The sequence below is a fragment of the Calliphora vicina genome, chromosome 3, assembly GCF_958450345.1.
Source record: "Calliphora vicina chromosome 3, idCalVici1.1, whole genome shotgun sequence".
Taxonomy (NCBI): domain Eukaryota; kingdom Metazoa; phylum Arthropoda; class Insecta; order Diptera; family Calliphoridae; genus Calliphora; species Calliphora vicina.
This window is the reverse complement of record NC_088782.1, coordinates 37,230,200-37,248,797: the sequence shown is the minus strand read 5'-3', so window position 1 is coordinate 37,248,797 and position 18,598 is coordinate 37,230,200. Positions and strand designations below refer to the sequence as shown.

General features: G+C 28.2%; 3 protein-coding genes across 4 annotated transcripts; 1 reads left to right on the top strand and 2 right to left on the bottom strand.

Moving 5' to 3' along the window:
- Positions 1-905: 905 nt before the first annotated feature.
- Positions 906-6,711, bottom strand: LOC135953982 (T-cell activation inhibitor, mitochondrial). 2 transcript variants are annotated; one of them, XM_065504023.1, is made up of 3 exons: positions 6,581-6,711; positions 3,504-4,056; positions 906-2,045 (listed from the first exon to the last, which is right to left on the bottom strand). In XM_065504023.1, coding segments are annotated over exons 1-3 (1,503 nt in total). In that variant the 5' UTR covers positions 6,583-6,711; the 3' UTR covers positions 906-1,097. The 2 variants fall into 2 exon arrangements, with proteins under 2 accessions (XP_065360095.1, XP_065360096.1); XM_065504024.1 differs by lacking the exon at positions 6,581-6,711 and adding an exon at positions 4,135-4,267.
- LOC135953983 (SAC3 domain-containing protein 1) lies at positions 5,606-7,543 on the top strand. The gene is made up of 5 exons (XM_065504026.1): positions 5,606-5,716; positions 5,767-5,940; positions 6,591-6,974; positions 7,036-7,176; positions 7,242-7,543. Exons 1-5 carry the CDS (start codon positions 5,658-5,660, stop codon positions 7,519-7,521), a joined length of 1,038 nt encoding a protein of 345 aa, XP_065360098.1. The 5' UTR covers positions 5,606-5,657; the 3' UTR covers positions 7,522-7,543.
- Positions 7,544-8,957: 1,414 nt separating this feature from the next.
- LOC135955111 (uncharacterized) lies at positions 8,958-17,151 on the bottom strand. The gene is made up of 3 exons (XM_065505413.1): positions 17,031-17,151; positions 14,229-14,682; positions 8,958-9,529 (listed from the first exon to the last, which is right to left on the bottom strand). The coding sequence occupies exons 1-3, from the start codon at positions 17,072-17,074 to the stop codon at positions 9,110-9,112; spliced, it is 918 nt and encodes a 305-aa protein (XP_065361485.1). The 5' UTR covers positions 17,075-17,151; the 3' UTR covers positions 8,958-9,109.
- Positions 17,152-18,598: the final 1,447 nt, after the last annotated feature.

Below are 18,598 nucleotides of genomic sequence, written 5' to 3'. Positions count from 1 at the left end.
AATGCTTAAAAACGATGATATTTACTATATTTTAATAGAATACGGATCAAAATGTTTTATCAAACTATCAGATATACATAAGCAAAAAAAAACACGAATAACTAGATTTTTGAATATTGTCAAAAAAAATTTCAATAATTCTTAATATTTAGTTACAGCACATTGTAGAATTATTTCATAGTTTTAAAAAATAATTGAAATCAAATATCTATGGTGTTATTTATAATAACCCAGCAAAAATGTTGATGTAATTCAAAGTGCATGTAATTTTCAAGACTTTTAAACAATATTACAATTCATTCTAATAAATTCGATTAAATTAAAATGTAATTTTAGTTTATGTTACGGGAATTAAAATATTTCACTTTTATTTTAAATTATTTGAGATTGAAGTGTTTTTAGATTTAATATAGAAATAAATATACTTATGTTTAATTTTGTTTTGTTATTAATATCTATTGTGCATTTGACTTTTTTCGAAAATATTTAAAAATATCTTCCGCAATGAATATGTATAACAAAACATGTCTTACACCAATGAAAAAATATAGTCGATTCCTCGAACTTGTATTGGTTCTATACAATCATTCGAATGATGAGCCGTATGTTTAAATACCCTCATAAACATGATCTCCAAAGACACGCTAATGTAAAAAATCATGATTCACCTAAATCGAACCACTTCGTCCCTGTCTAAACACTTGAACCCCTGTCTAAACTTTTTTGTCATGTAATTTTTTATTAGGAAAATTAAAAAAAAAAAAAAAATTAATTGAAATGTGTATAATTTCTTATCTACAGTGACTCGCAGCTTATTTTATGTATACTTCCTACTTTCAGGTTCCATAATATCAAAACTAACAGGATTTAAAAACGAAAATTAATATCATTTAAAAGCAAAAGACTTCTTTCTAGTATACACTGTCACTGTATATAAATATTTCTTTATTTTTTTTGTAATTTTAAAACTTGCTTAATGATTCTAAAAAGAAAATACACAAACATAAAGCAAACAAGATAATAAAAATATAGGACCAGGAACGCGTAACTAAATTAAACTAAACTTGAAAATATATCTACTACAACTATATTAAATACTACCGTTTATCAAAGTCCCATGGTATACAAACTATACCATCTGTTAAAACGGTGTAATAATTTGTTATATGCAACTCCAAATCTTTAAACAATTCGGAATTGTAGTTGAGTAGAGCCTTTAATGATTCTATCATTTTCTCAGGTGTCACAGAATCGTCTTTTGTCAATGATTTTAGACACAATTGTTGAATACACTTTTTGGTCAAGTCTCGTTCTATATGTTTCTCCTCCTGGTATTTTTTGTTACGCTTTTTGGCCTCGTCTAAATTAGAAGTTATAAAATCTACTAACATAAAACCGGGACATGTAGCGGGTGCTATCAGTTGTCCCGTCGGACTTACCATCAGAGGCCCCGCTTCGGATTCAATAACTATTTCGTATTCCTGCAGTGAATTTGGCCAAGATTTTGGAAATTTCTTTACACTCAAATAGTCGCCCAGTGTCGTTGTCACCTTCATTAGATGGCCAGCATATTCAACAGCCTGTTGTTTGGGCATAAACTTGCGCCGACCAATTTTTATCTGTCTTAAGACCCGAGAAAGCGTATTTTCGTATATCGGTATTTTCTTGAGGAAAGCATCGTGTTTAGGAATGTTTCTAATGAACTCAATCCAATTGTTTAGAACATCACCGGTGAAGAGCATGACATGACCCTCTAAACTAATGCCTGTAAAGGGTGCAAAAACAACAACGCGTCCTTTTAAATGTTTCATGTGTTCTTCGTGCATGGTGGCGAGCCGCTCAAGAGTCTTAAGGCAACCACGATAATGTTCAAAATTCCAACCGCAATCGTAGCGTGCATCTTTTAAGCCTAAATTCTCAATAAGAACTTTTTGTAGTTTAAATACATCCGCTTTAAGTGATTCTAGTTCTTTGGAACGAGTTTTAGCCAATACTGCATTATCGGTAATCCATGTATCGAGAGGTTTTTTGATTTCTTCTTTGGCCTTTGTAAATAAAAAGTGTATATTTCAGTTAAATATTGTTTTGAAATTTGTATACGTATATTTGAATATATTAATTATTATTTACAAGTAAAAGTCGAAAAATTGTATTACATGTTTGAATGTTTTTGAATTAGATTGTTTTCAAGCGTATGTACATTAGGCATATAACTAATTTTGGCGATATTTTTGGCATACCACCACGTGATGGCCAATGTTGTATAAGTAATGAAAATCATTTTTTTAGGTCATTTGGAATCAAAAACATCCAATTTCTAAAATAAACCAAATTTTTTTTTCTCTGAAAAATTATATAAATAATTTCATTTTTTTTTTTTGCAAGTATGAGGGATACTTCCCTTATTTAAAAATTATCTTTTGAAGTATGTCCGCAGTTATTATTAAAATAAAATATATAGTTTTTCAAAATAATTGAAAAAATTTTATTGCGTTTGGTTCGTGAACTTTTTTAACAACCGCGAAAAAATAATACCGTGGTTTTTTATATTTTTTAATATTCTATACGAATATGCTATGCCAATTAGCATATTTGCAAAAATTGTCAATAGTTATATCCCTAATGTACATATATTTGAACAATTTGGCATGGGTTCTCATGTAGCAATTCTTATTTGAGTTCATAGAGTACGGAAATACATTTTTCGATCACTTTGTTTTAGTGAAAAAAAGAAGTTTAAGGAAAAGAGCACACAATCATTTATATCAGAGGTTCGCAAAAATAAATCCTCTCACCAATACACTTACTCTCACCAACACATTCAATTCTTTATTTTATTCAGTGCACCGACAAACACACAAATACAAAAACTGAAAAAATAAAGAAAAAGTCATACACCAGTGCTCATGCGTATTCCTAGTTGTCTCGTTGAGTGGACAACGACTACTAAAATGTAAGAGCATAAGAATACGTGTGATTTTATTTTCCACAATTGTGGTATGGGCTGCGCATTACTGATTTATATGAAAAGAATAGGAAAAATTAGAAATATATGTTTCACCAAAATTAACATAACTGATTAATTTTTTAATTGAGTTTATTTTTATTTATTTTCATGTTTTAGAAAGCTACTTTTGATTGTTTTTTCACTAAAATAAGAACACGATATTTTACTGCCATGATATACTAGAGCGTGAAAAAATTAAAATTAGTTTAAATACTGTAACACAGCCATCTTCCAACTGATTTTTAAAAAGTATCTTCTGTTTGAAAGTTAAAGCATATATCTTTAAAGTCAATTCCAAAACAAAATACTTATGATTTAAGTTGTAACTTTAAGAAAATCGTTATTTCACTACATTTGCTAATAAGAAAGTACTAAACGAAGAGATCGATAAAAGATATAAGTATTTCCGAACTTTATGGAAATGGAGAATGGACCCCCTGCATATTTTTGGTGTTCCATATTAATATATTCCATATTAAATAAATATTAAATTTACCTTATAATATGCCTGTTCAAATCCTGCAAATTCCGATCCATACGTATAATCTTGGGCCGGTTTAAATCCCATTGTACCACTTCCATAAGGGGTTCCTTGACCAGGTTTAACTATTGTACTTTTAACACTTTTTATATAATCGGTGGATAAATTACACAATTCCAACAATTCCTGTATGATCTTTTTAGGATCTTGTGAACGATTGTCCAAAGTAATTTTTATTAACTTAAACTTGTTACGTTCTTCTACATTCTCTTCGCGTATATAAAATTGCAATGTTTTCTTTTCACGTAAAGCATGGTATTTACGTTCATACAGCATTTGCATGTGCGAACTTAATTGTTTTAATGAATCTTCATTGACAGAACGCTGTTCGGGATACTGACCAAAGAGATCGGGATGTACGGCAAAATAGAATGGCCTTAAAGCGGCCGCTAATTCTGTGCTTAGACAACGTTCGTGTAGGAACAATCTTGGCAAAGCAATCGATTTCTGCAGTAATATTAGTGACGGGGTCTTTAGTCCATTTATAAAAAAGTTTTTCAACAGCATCCTTAGAAGAAATAACTTGTATTATATAAGTTTTGATATTTTTGAGAATATTTCAGAGGGCGATCACTGATTAGCTTACCTCTCAATATAATTAATTAGATTATTACATTAATATGTTAGTAATTTGTTTTTATTATTATTTATAATTTTAAAATATTAAAATTATTGTTTTTTTTATAAACAGAAACTATTAAACTGCAATTATTGTAAACAACACAAAAATATTATGAAAAAAAAAACAATCAGCTGACATCTTATAAACAAACGGTAAATGTCATGAGGAAGTGGATGCCATATCATTCACAATAAGTTATTACAAATAAGAGAATATTAATACCAAAATCGGATTTAATTCACTGACTGCTTTAAATATTTTAATTAGACTCCAAATTGGTATATTTTCTGTCGTTTTCAATACAAATTATCGAAACGAATTTATTTTGAGTTTTACCAATTCAAGTACTTAATTTTAACGATTGTAACAAATATTAACATAATTGTTATTGATTACACTGTGCTAGTTGTAAAAACTGTCAAGCGGGGCATCCAGTGGATTAAACTTATTCGGGTACGCTGAATTCAGTGGTGCTAACCGTTTTTTTTAGGTCAGCTCGTATTTTCGAGATATACCGTTATTTCGAAAATGGAGGAGGTTGCACAACATATATTCACGTAACTCAAAAACGGTTTAGTTTATTGAATAAATTGAAAAAACCGAAATTACGCATTAAAAACTCTTGTAAAAATTTAACCAATAGGTCAAAATCATAACAAAAACTCTTATGCTTTTTTTAATAAAGTATCCGTTTATGGGACGTGTCCGCTTTAGAGAGGTGCCCACAAAGATAGAGTACACTGTATCTTGTCTTAGATGTTAAGTTTTTAAAGTACATGTCTCAACAAATTGTTTATTATAATTTTTAAACTGCAGATTTAGGAACAAATCAAGATCCGCGTAACAGTTTTTATTTTCATAATTTTTTTTCTGTTAATATTCACATTTTCTGTATTGACGGCCTTCGGCCGGGTGAAGGGACTTTTAGTTCTGGGGTGTATCGAACACCGGCTTCGCTAAAATCACTTTTTCTGTATATCAAAATTTTCTGAAGTACTGTCATATAAAATCAAAAAGGAATTTTTGGTTCACAATATTAATAAACTGTACCATATTATATATCGTATTAAAGGTATTGTGAAGCACTATTCAATGATACCCATAACGATCAGTTTGTTTTCCAAATATATGAGAAATATACTATTATATGTATTGACTTTAAATTCATATAACTCTTAAACTAAAAGAGAGCAGGGAAAAATATTAACGTTTTTGTGCTTCTAATTATGAGAGCTATCAACACCAAAGAAATTATAAAAATGCAAGCTGTTTCGCTGATCTTGATTTATACCCAGATTCATTCCAGCTTTAAAATTGGTAAGTTGCATGCCAATTGTGTTGACAATATTAGGGTTAAACGTCCAATATATATAAAATATGGCATCTTTTTAAATATACTACTGTGATTTATTAAACAAAATTTCTTTATGAACTATTGTGAATTGCAAAAATTTTGTTGTGTTATTTTTTGCATTTCCCACATAACAATGCCGAATTTTGTGCAAGGTGTTTGTGAGGACTTTTGTCCTGAAGCTGAGTTTAAATTGTAAGTTGAATATTTTGTGTATACAATGTGTTTAAAAAATGTCTTTGTAGAAGAACCCGCGAAAAACTATTAAATTTCTTTGAATATAAAAATGGCCAAAAACATGTACCTGGTACGTTGGTTAAGTGTTTTGCCCGATCTGCAGCAGGTATAAAAACACCTAAGTCAAAGGATATGAGAACCGAAAGATGCTTACAACGTTGCACAGAATATTTGTTAAAGGAGTAAGTAAGATTTTAGGAATCAATTATAATTCTAACGTATGTACATAATAAAATTATTTGGTTTGTGTCCGTATGGAAGAACAGCGAAACGTCAAAAATTGGAAGTACATATTCACATTACGTATTTTTTTTTATTGTTTTTTACAAAAAAATCTGTAACATAACATATTGGTATTAAATTTATTAGACATCAAACGTACATGTTTTTAACAAAGTATTGGTAAATATAGAATTTTTCTCTATAAATTCGCCCTTATTTCGACTTCTCTACTCTTCCATATGACCACAGATCATCGCACTGTTTCCTCTAAACACCTGGTGACAACTCAATATATTCAGCCCAATCATGAATTAAAACCAGCGGGAGGTTTTTCTCTTTTCCCATTTTTAACACTGAATTTAAATAGTAAAAATTAGGAAGGGGAAAAACCTCCGCGGATTTTTTATTTACGATTGGGCTGATTATGTTAAAAAATTCGAATTTAAATATCTCCCAAAAAGAAGAAAATCAAATACATAGTATGTAATAATTATTTTATGTTTGAAAAAAATGTATCCGAAACAGAAACCGAATATTCGGTAGGACTCTTTACCAAAAATTACAAATTTATTATAAAAACTTTATATATTATTGACTTACATATTTACAGCATTGTACTGGATAAACGGAAATCATTTAATCACGTTTACGATTTTATATTCGACCGTTTAAGAGCAGTACGACAAGAGATTGTTATGCAAAATTATAATGCAAAGCAGACTATTAAGCTATTACAGCCCATGATAATGTTTCTAAGCTACAGTCGATATAAGTTGTGTGAGGAAGCCGTTGATAATTTCGATCCCAAAATATGTGAACAACATCTACAAGAGTGCCTAAAAAGGGCATTAGTATGTTACGATGAAATATCTCTCGATGATTTAAAACTAATTGATATATATAATCGCGCTTTTCTGGAAGCTTTATATCAAATATTCAATTTAGGCTCATTGGATGCGTTAAAGAGGTGCCTCACCTTGCCTGAGGAAATAAGGTAGGTATTTAATGTTACATGCTACAGAATGATAACTTTTCCAAAACTATTTCTTTTGCAGATCTAACACACTATTTTCTTTGGTGTTTAAAATATCTTTGAGCTACATGCAAGGTAACTACTATCGCGTTTTAACTGGTCTTCAAACACTTCCTCATATACTGTGTGCAATTGGCTCATTAAAATTACCTATTCTAAGAAGGTACATGCATAGTTCAAGAGATTTTGCTGCTTTATAATAATTTCTGTATATTTTTTTATTTTTAGAAATCTTTACGAGATATTTTCAAATGCTTACAGCAGTAAACAACTCTTAGTACCAGTTGAATTCGTACTACGTCTTACTGCGCATGCCAACTACAATGAACTTTATGAAGATTGTAAATACTACAATATCAAGGTGCTGACTGATAAATTACAATTGAATTTTCAAAAAAATGATTTTAATTCCAAAACAACCATATTGAAGTGTAGGCACGAACATTTTGTTGATGTTAAATTGAAGAATATTTATTTGCCTGAAGTTTTGTTAATGAAGAAAATGTAAATAAATTATATAATTATTAATATTGTTTTAATTTTTTTAAAGTATTAGTATTTCAAGTATTATAAAATAATTTCAATTCCAAAAGTTGAAATTTTTAAACTATTTAAATGTTAGCAAGTTGTTTTTATTTTATTTAGAATTTTATCGCCAATATAGCTTATTTTGAAAAAAAAATTCGAACCTTCGAATGCTCGCCATATATAAAAAAACAAAATAATCGAGCTAAATTAAAAAAAATAAATAACACAGGGCAACAAAATCAAAAAAATGTCGGAGGCTTTTTAAACCACTACACAATTTTGATGTATTGTTGTTCCAGTAGTACAAAAATGGTAAAATTTTTTAATTCTATGGATAGATTTTTTAAAAAAATTTTTTTTTCTAAAATTTTGAATTTTGTTAGATGTTTCTTCACATAATTCATGATAACTCAAAAAGCGTTAGACCGATATTATTGAAGTAAACTTGGAAAAGTTCAAATTTACATAGCATTTAATCTGTTTATATATTCCATTTTAATCGGATCAGTAGTTTCGGAGTTATATTATCAAATTGAAACAAAAAATATATTTTGTGTTTTAAATAACTCATGAAAAATCGAAAACGGCAGAAATTTTTCAGGTTTATTGCTTTATCGCAAAGCCGCATATAAAAGCAACAAATTGAGATATCGATTATACAAATCGATTGATTATTTTCGAATTTATTCACAAATAAGTGAATTTGCTCATTTTCACAAAATTTAACTTATTTGTTTGATATACATAAAATTGAGTAGTTAATGTTCTTCTTTCGATTGAATAAATATTGAAAACATTTTCCCCATGCTATGTACACATTTTTCACATATATGTATACTGCGTTTCAATCGGCTTAGTAGTTTTGGAGTTGCAATAACAAATTCAAGCAAAAAAAATATATTTTTTACGTGAAAATAGCTAATTTTTTTGTTTAAAAAAAATCCTGAAAAATCGAAAACGGCAGAAATTGTTTAGATTTATTGCATTATTGCAAAGTTTCTAAACCACTGTACAATTTCTTTCAACAAGGCTGCACACAATTTACATTAGCGGTATTCACAATGTAGAGTACTTGGCCTGGTAATGTAGTAAAAGAGCACAATATCAAAAAAATAAAAACAAAATACAATAGAAATTTTAATTTTTGTCAATAAATAGCTTTTCAGCTTTTTTACTAGGCCAAGTACTCTACATTGTGAATACCGCTATTATATGTACTATAATTTTAAAAGAATTGAAGTGCTAAATTGACAGCTTCAAATGAAACTGAAATCTAGAAACAGCTGCAAATAAAGATTATTAAAAAAGAAGAGTTTGGTGAGTCCTTTGACATTTTTAAATCGAACACTACTAAATACTACGTATGTATATATTTACCACACTTATCTAAATATTTAAAATAATGCTTCTCATATATTCATATTTTGCAAACAATTTTATTATTTTGACATTATACAATTTTTTATTATTTTGCTCTAATGATTTCAGAATTATCGTAGCTTAGCAAAATCCGACAAACATCGGGACAAACCAACCAAACTACCAAAAGTAAATTTTTTAACTTGAAACTAAAAACCGTAATTAAGAGGCATATCTTGCGGTTCTTCAACATCTTGAGTACACAAAGAGGAAAGTATATCAAACTTGATTTGAGCTTCAAGTAAGTCAGATTGTTCTGTTCCAGAAATAAACTCCTCAGGCAACATTGCATCAAATTTTACTAAATTTAAAAGCATTCTTTTAAATGAATGAATATTATCTACATCATTCTTGTCTTTCAAGTCCGCATTCTTATCCATGTTGGTTTCATTCTCATACTTTCCCATTAAACGGTTATGTTTAAAATATGAATCAATTGCATTGAATATAATAATAGGTTTTGGAGGCGTAGGCAATTTACTTACAAAAAGGACATAGTCGTAAAATACTTTCGAAGACAATTCATTAAGTTTATCGCCCATTAAAACTTCTCGGCAATTAGAAATACACTAAAAAAAAATATAATTAATACGCATTATAAACAGGTTCGAAAGTATTAATTCTTAAATCAAAGAAAATTTTATCTCTGAAATAGGGATGTGCGATTAATCTAACTGATAAATCAATTATTCGATTAATCATATTTATTGTTGAATAATTTTGATTTTTCAAAGCAAAGTATAACAAGTGTTCGACTTTCATTTTTTTAAAATTACTCTCTCACATACATATATGGGAACCGTGTGAATTCAACACACTTGAGAGAAATGTAAACGAAATTCAAATTTTCTTTAAAATTCTATTTTTTACACTTTATTTTAAACAATTTGAGCACACTTTCATTTTTGAAACAGATCCAATTTGCACAAATCAAAATAATATTTTTTATTATTAATTGCGATGAAAAATGACGCACCGAATATGCGGCCAGACATGAATTCGTAATATTCCATCATGACAACGCTCGACCACGGTCTATGCTTCACTTCAGAACAGAGTATCAATTTCGGCTTGATTCGTTCTTGGCCTCAATCGATTAATTGATTAATCAGAATTTTTGATTATTCGCACATCCCTACACTCAACCATTCCATTAAATAATTCGCTACAAATTAATTCTTAGATTTAATTCCATGGTATTGAATTCATTGTTTATAGAATTAATTTCTAGAGTTCGACTATCGTTATACATATGTATATAGCGGAGTCGATATAGCCATGTCTGTTAAAATCAAATTTTCGAAGACCCCAAATAACATACAAACATGATTGACACATCAATAAATCGGGTATAGCCCTGGTTCGGATGCTACCTCGATTTGTTGAACTATTTTTTTTTACCAAATTTTTTTTCACCAAAAATATTTTTTTTTTCAGCAGCGTTTTTTATCCACAAAATATTGTTTCACCTTAAATATTGTTTCACCAACAATTTTTCCCCAATACATCTTCTACAATATATTTTAAGTACTTCTCTTAAATCTCGCAATCAAAAATTAATCAAGACAAGCAATTATTCTTAGATTAATGATAGACAGCCGTTTTTATCTTCGGATTAGAGTGATCAAATATTCGACATATTCCAAAAACCGGTTTTCGAATAATTCGAAAAAGCGTAATTTTTACCGGTTTTTTCAATCAGAAACCGGTTTTTAAATTTTTTGTCAATTTATGAATTGAGGTATAAATTAAGCTTAAATATTTTTTTTATTAAAACTAATTAAAAAATCATTAACTTTTTTTAACTTAACTTTTAACACCACTTTAAATTTGTTTAATATTTTAAATCAAAAGAAATGATATATGTATGTATATTAATATAATATTAACACATACTAATAGTTAGTTGTATTTTTTAAAATAATATTTCAAGAAGATAATACAATTTAAATAATTTGAGGACACACGATTCCTCAATTTATTTTTGATTAAAAAAGTAACAGCATTGTACCTATAAAAGATTTACTTTTTTTAAACTTTTTAAAATTTGTCAAAGTAATCAAAATCTGGTTTTAAATAGATTAACACTAAATTTCAACAGAAGATGTCAATACTCTCAATATTTACACATAAATGAACTCTAGTCATAATCCTATACTCAATATACTCTAGTATAACATTTTATCCTAAAACCACTGTTTCATAAAGGTTTTTGTAAATTTTTTTCTTTCCTATTGTATATTAAATAATTACTAAAAGCTCACAAAATTCAGATTTAACTACTAAGCAGAAAAGAAACAAAGTTTCTAAACTCTTTAATATATATAAGACAAATGTAAACATTATTAATATATTAAAAGAAATAAAATAAATAAATAAAATAAATCGCTAGTTGTTGCAATACTAGTTTTTTTGTATGGATTTCGAAGATCTTTTATTGTTAAACTGAGCTGAGCTTCTAAATTTTCTGAGTCACTATTGAACCTATATCTACGTATAGGAAGCTGGAACGATTAAACCTTGTTATTAAAATCAGTAGTGGCAATGGCAGTGGTACAGTATCAATGACTTTTTATGATATCCACCAATTTAAAAGACACGCGGTTGGTATAACCTACGTAGAACAGGAACCGTTATACGAAGCTAAATCAAACACGCGCCAGAACGAGACGCAAAATTTTCGAAGGTAAAAAACAAAAATGGGCCAGAAATAATGACAATGACGCTCGACTGCACCTAGTCCTTGATGTATAACTTGTTAATGGCTTTCAACATGAAATCATAACACACATTTAGATGAAAAGTGTTGTTTAAAGTAATCGCTAATTATTAAAAGTAATCGCAGAATCTTAAAATAAATTAAAAAAAATATTCGATTTTGTCGAATAATTCGAGACAAAAAAACCGGTTTGTCGAATAATTCGAAAACCGTCCTTTTGTAAAAACCGGTTTAAAAAACCGGAAAATTGGAAAATAACCGGTTTTTCGAATAATTCGAAAACCGGTTTGACCACTCTACTTCGTATTTATATGTGCATAGAAAAAAGTTTCAACAAAAATATTATAATTTGATTTTATTGATTTCAATTCATAACATTTATAAATAATAGTATGATTTTTTTCATATTAAATCTAAAAGGCTTGAAAATATAATTTCAATTTCATTTATGTATGTATGTATATTTTTATGTTGTTCAATTTTTTTATTTTTTTATGATTTCAGCTACAAAAAAAGATAATATGCGCGAAATTGATTAAATTGTTTTAAGACGATGAGATGCTTTTATGTTTATGGATGTTTTATTTTGTTTAATGGTATTTTTTAAGTTTCAGATATTGTTGATTTATCTTAAAATATTGGTCAATATATGGCTATTATGCACACATTTTTTAACTAATTCATTATATAATATAATTATAATGCAATTTATTATAAAATATTATTAAATTTACGTAAAAAAAACAAAAATTTGCGTCATGTACAATTTTATAATATTTATGAACAAGTTCTTATTCTGAATGAAAAAAGTTTGGAAAAAAAGCATGTTCGATTAATAATATTTATTAAAAAATTCATTCCAAATTATGAATTTCTTTTTTCTGTGTAAAAAGATTTATAAATAATGTTTGGTGAAAAAAACAAATGTTGGTGAACTTTTTTTTTAAAATAGGTAAAAAAAATCGATTTACTCACATTTTTGCTTATATGTCAGCCATTTATGGCCATATTGATGTATCATGTTTGTAAATTATTTGGGGTCTTCAGAAAGTTGATTTCAACAGACATGGCTACATCGACTGCGCTATCTATAACGAACCAGAATACTTTATGGGGCCGCAAATAAAAAAATATGGCAATTACAAATGGAATGACAAATTTAGTGAATATATACATAAATATAGTGAATAATAAAATCAATATCTAATTGTTTAATGATACGACGATATGTAATTAATACTATGTACAGTTGCGAACAAGATAATAGAAGTAGGTACCACTAATTTTTAAATATTTTAACTGTTTTTACATTGTACTGTGTTCGACAAGCTGATGTCGAATATATTGCCTACACCCTGAACTTCCAAATAAAACAAGTTTTGATCCGTCAATTTACAAAATATTGTGCTTTTTGCGCAATGGACTTCTTGGACTTCGATCTTCGATGTTTTCATCTAGAAATATTCTTAGTCATATCGCTAACTTCTAAATTTAATTCTGTTTTTATTTGCTTGACATATTAAATGGATTACATTTGATGATTCTGACGATATTAGGATAGTTCTGAGGTATAGTTTTCCTTTTGCAGTCAATATTTTAAATTTTTTATTTTGAGTTGTATATCTGAAAAGAATTTCCTTATTTTCTTAACATTAAAATGTTCGTTAAGCAATGTATTGCGCAGACAGAATAAAACAGGATTTATCGAAAATAGAACATTATTTAACATTAAATATACAACCAATTCAACAATATTTAACTAAATTGAACTTTACTCTTTGACTTCTTAAAAAAAATAAAACAAATGAATTCAATAATCCAGCCATAGAGAAAATATACATAGAGGGGAAACTAGAAAAAAACTCAATCCAAAAAAATTACTCAAAAAAGTTACACATACGAGTGTTGTTTTTGTTTTCACATTGTTTTTTTTTACTAATACATGCTCACCACTTAGGTTTTTGACAACTGAGTTAGGTCTGTGACAGGAAAGTTTCCACTCTATAATCCAGCACTGTTATTTCAATGTTGATAAAAAAAAATACATATTGTCATATACAAGAGCCTATATTATTATTATTTTTACAAAAATTAAATGTACGCCATTTCCAAGAAAAAAACCCTGTGGTACTGCTATTTTCGTGTTCACAACTGTACATACAATTTAAAAGTGCTCCAAAATAAATAAAAGTACCTATGTAAACTTAACACTATATATATATACAGCCCAATTATGAATAAAAAATTCCGCGGGAGTTTATTCCCCGGGAGTTTTTTACCATTGAATTTGAATAGGAAAAATGAGAAAAGTGAAAAAACTCCCGGGGAATTTTTATTTATAATTGGGCTGATAGTGTAGGGACGTAACTAATGTATTAATAAACGAACATAAAACAATTCAAAAAATATACATAATACCCGAAATTACATGTATGCCAAATTAATTTTAATTCTTTTTTTCTAATTTTGAATACATATTTGAATTTACATTCGCTAAACCGATATTTTCGTTACGTCCCTACTACAATCGACCATCGAAAATCAATTACCATCTCAATAGCAGCTTGTAAATGTTTGTCCTCTAGGCCACATGCGAAATCGAATAATGTTATTAATCGATCTAAAGGTAAACCTTTTAATGACGATTTCAAAAAATTTATGCATTTTTGACAAATTGATAGGCTCATATATTTGTCGGATACACGATACAAATTCATAATTTCTTCAAAAGTAAACTTTGAAAGATTTGATGAATCATTATTGTAAACCAAATAACGGAAGTTTTTAAAGTCGTTCGGGTCCACATCAGTAATGCGTATTTCTTTGTCTTTTTCTGCTTCGACAAAGTTGCCTGTTAGCATTCGTTCTAATACTGGCGATTCCAAAATAAACATTACTTTATGACCTATTATTGTTTCAGCCGTTGCGTCTTCTGGTCCCACAACAAACTTGCAGTCGGCTAATAATCCGATATCCAGAAGTTTCGTAATTTTTTCAGATCGCCTTCGGAAGAAAAACAAATGTTACAAAGCATTTAATTTCATGAATTTGAAAGCAATATGTTTAGAAATATATGTAACTATAAGTATATCGATGAAAAAAGTAGAAAAATTACAACTACTAAACCTGAAGTGATTAATATTCAGTTGAAGGATCAATGAATTGTACATTAGCGTATTATTGGATGTTGGTAATTTTCGACTACTTTTTCTGCATATAATCTACATATATTTCTAATACGGTAAAATTTCGATATTTAAGTAGAGAAAAAACTTGTAGCATTTTAGTATTGAAGATGTGCAACCGGCCAAAGGCCGCCTATAAAGTCAAGCAATAAAATTATATTCAATTTCGAACTGTATTAAAAATAATTTTATTGATAAATCAATAATAAATTAACTTTTTTTGATATCCTTACATCTTAATTAAAGCATTCATTGCATTGGTTTAATTTCTGAGTACAAATATCACAATAGCGGTATTCACAATGTAGAGTACTTGGCCTGGTAATGTAGTAAAACAGCACAATATCAAAAAATAAAAACAAAATACATTAGAAATTGAAATGTTTGTCAATAAATTGCTTTTCTGTTTTTTACTAGGCCACATTGTGAATACCGCTAATATAAATATATTGAACGTGTAGCAGTGCCCAAAGTAAATTAATAAAGTAGCGACAGTACTACAACAAATACAACATTTACAAAAACCACAAGCAATTTTGTTTTTGGTTTAAGGTCTGAGCTGTCAAAGTTGCCTGTTGTTGTTTTTGCTTTTGAGCTTGTTGTATTTTTCGCCACAACAACCACAAGTGAATTGACAGTTTAGACCAAAGTAAAAAAAATAGTCAGCTGTTCTACTGAGTCTACTTTATTAATTTACTTTGGTCAGCTGGCTTTTTGGGCCGATTTTCTTGATTTTATTATGTATGCCAGCACACTTAGAAAGGTGACTGCATCCCTACAACAAATACAACAATACAAAAACAACAGGTACTTTGTTTTTGTTAATAGGTAGGTGAACTGTCAAAGTAGCCTGTTGTTGTTTTTGCTTTTGGGTTTGTTGTATTTTTCGCCACAACAACCACAAGTGAATTGACAGTTCAAACTGAATAAAAAAAATAATCAGCAGTTTCATCGCTGTCACCTTCTTAGTGTGCCCTGATGTATGCTATAATAATAATTTTTACATTGAAATAGATAGGTATAAACAAAATAGTGGGGACATAACTTATGCCCAGTTTTTGACTTCGTATTTAAATACGTATTTAGTTAATTTTTACTTAAATATAAGTGGTATTTAAATAATAGTGATAAAAACAATTTTGGTTACTTCTTTTAACGTTCACAAGGTATTCGGTTCAAATTGGCAAAAAATATCTATAAACTTCTTTGGACTTAAAGTCTTTGGGCATATTTGACCTGGATCAAAACTCTTGAATTTTTCATCATACTTGCTGTACCAAAGCTATGTTTTTCTTATCCTTCATAAGTTCTTCCCAATTTTGGCCATTTTGAATTTAAAATTTAATTTTTTCTAAAAATTTAATTTATTTAATTTGAAATGGCAACAACTTCTTTAGATTTTTTTTGTTTAAATTCGCAAAAAAAAATTATTTTCTATTTGGGTCAAATTTGACCTGAAGATCGTTAACGTCAGTACATTTGAAGAACTTATGAAGGTTAAAATAATCTCTTAGGAATAAAACACAGTTTTTCTTTTCTTTTTATAAAACTAGACATTGAAAATGATCTTTCACTCAGTGTACTTGTAGAACATATACATAACAATGCATTGAGCAAGTTTTCAGGCATTCCAGATCACTTGTGACATTTGTCTAAATATAAAAAGTCTTCTAAAATAGTTAAGAGTATTTATTTTAAAAAAGTTTTTTGAATTTTGAATGTTTTTTAAGTTTTTAATACACTAAAACTCATGAAAACACACTTTTAGAAAAAACCGACTATTCGAGGAGAATAACTCGGTTTCTTCGATATTCGAAATGTGAGCTTTTCAAAAAAACCGAAACCGACCTGACCAAAAAAACCGGTTATAACCGGTTGTTAAAAACCGAGCCGATCACCCTAATAAGTATAGAAAATGTAGATATTAAAATATAAAAACAAGCTTTGATAGAGACTAGAACCAAACAAGCGAAAAAAAAGTAATCAACTGTTTGACTGACTCCATCTAAAATAAATTCGCCTTGTTTACTACTGTGAAGTAGATGCGCAGAAACATAAAATTTTCATAACATGAATGCGCTATCATGTATTTTTTGTATCATAGGTTTAAGCTAAGATTTAAGACCAAGTTCCAAAAATTTTTTTCGTGAATTATTCACTACTTACCCTGCATCTTGCCAATAAGTGTACTCTGATTTTATTGCAGACATTATATCAATAAATTTTAGATTTTATTATAAATTCAATTCTAATTAAAACACCGCTTTCGCTCTTCACAATAAATAAGTTTATATTTTTTGTAAATACGCCAACTTGTTCTTTGTTAAAGTTTGTTATTGTGAATGACATATAATTCGAACCAGTGATGGGATTTGTTGCACAATTATGTCAATTTTTGGTACTATTACGTTTAGAATGGCACTAAGATAATGTCATGACTATTTTGGCATTTCTGCATTTTTCGAAAAGTGTCTAAATAAATAGTTTTGCCGGATACCAGGTAAGAACAATTTTGGGGGGTTATTGTGTAATTCTATTCGAAGAGAAAATCATTCGAATTTCGAAATCATCGAAAAAAATATATATTCGGTTTCAATAAACAAAAAAACAATCAGAATCAAATACTTTCATATACAGCCCAATTATGAATAAATAATTTCGCGGATGTTGGTTCCACGGGAGTTTTTCCCCATTGAATTTGAATAGGAAAAATGAGAAATTGGGCTGATAGTAACATTTTAGCGTTTTCTACTATTCATATCATCTTGAAAAAAAGTTTCAATGGTTTTTGTTCTTTCAGTAGTGGTTGTCATTCTCGTGGAATTGCCCATATGTATATAAAATAGGGATCCAATTTATTTTTATTTTCTGAAAAGTAATAATGGCACTCAAGGCGAATTCATACACGGTGGTGTCAGTTTTACAAAAACAACGATTGGTCTTAACAAATGTCAAGAAACCAAAATGAAAAATTAAACAAATAAGTATTTAAACTTAATATAATGTAGATAATTGAATAGTGAGGGCTTTACTTATTTATGTAAACAATAAATATTTTGAATTTTATTTATTTTTATTTAAGCTTGAGGTCACTATTTTTATAAATAATTATATTTATTTATTTTCAATATTTCGCTACTCTTTGTGTAGCATCATCAGGAAAATAGTTTAATAAATTAATTATAATAACAAATTGTTTTTTCAATATTTCAATAAAATTGTCAAAATTAAAAAATTTTAAATATTACACAAACAAAAAATATTCAAAAAATATTTAGAACAAAAAAAAAATATTTAACTTCTGTTTCCGTTTTTATAAACTAAGTGTCTGTAGTTTTGAGCAACATTATCTGTATCTGCCTTAAAATTAATTCTTAGATTTGTTGGTACATTTATAATTTGTAACATTTCTAACATATAACGACGTTTATAATTATTTTCTGTATTCAAAACTATTCCAATTATTTTCAAATGCTGTTTTTTGTGATGAAATGTCTCTGTATTTTTGATCTGATTTGTGTCCTGCTATTCTAGTTTTAAGTTTATTTTTTGTTGTACCTATATAAACTTTATTACATGTTTCATTATTGTTTCCATTGCATGGAATTTTATAAACTACATTCGACATATCTAACTTATGTATTCTATCTTTTGTTTTGCTAAATAATTTTCCTACTGTATTATGCATTTTATGAGCCATTTTATAATTCTTTTTATCAAATATATTTGATCTT

Bases quoted from the DNA above. Each gene is read 5' to 3' on its own strand.
- LOC135953983 (XM_065504026.1), top strand. From the start codon at position 5,658: ATGCCGAATTTTGTGCAAGGTGTTTGTGAGGACTTTTGTCCTGAAGCT. The intron at 5,941-6,590 runs GTAAGTAAGATT...ACATATTTACAG, and splicing joins ACAGAATATTTGTTAAAGGA to CATTGTACTGGATAAACGGA. The intron at 6,975-7,035 runs GTAGGTATTTAA...TTTCTTTTGCAG, and splicing joins ACCTTGCCTGAGGAAATAAG to ATCTAACACACTATTTTCTT.
- LOC135953982 (XM_065504023.1), bottom strand. The intron at 2,046-3,503 runs GTAAATTTAATA...TTATTTACAAAG, and splicing joins TTGAACAGGCATATTATAAG to GCCAAAGAAGAAATCAAAAA.
- LOC135955111 (XM_065505413.1), bottom strand. From the start codon at position 17,074: ATGTCTGCAATAAAATCAGAGTACACTTATTGGCAAGATGCAGG. The intron at 14,683-17,030 runs GTAAGTAGTGAA...TTTCTTCCGAAG, and splicing joins ACTTATTGGCAAGATGCAGG to GCGATCTGAAAAAATTACGA. The intron at 9,530-14,228 runs GTAATTGATTTT...ATTTTTTTTTAG, and splicing joins TACAAGCTGCTATTGAGATG to TGTATTTCTAATTGCCGAGA.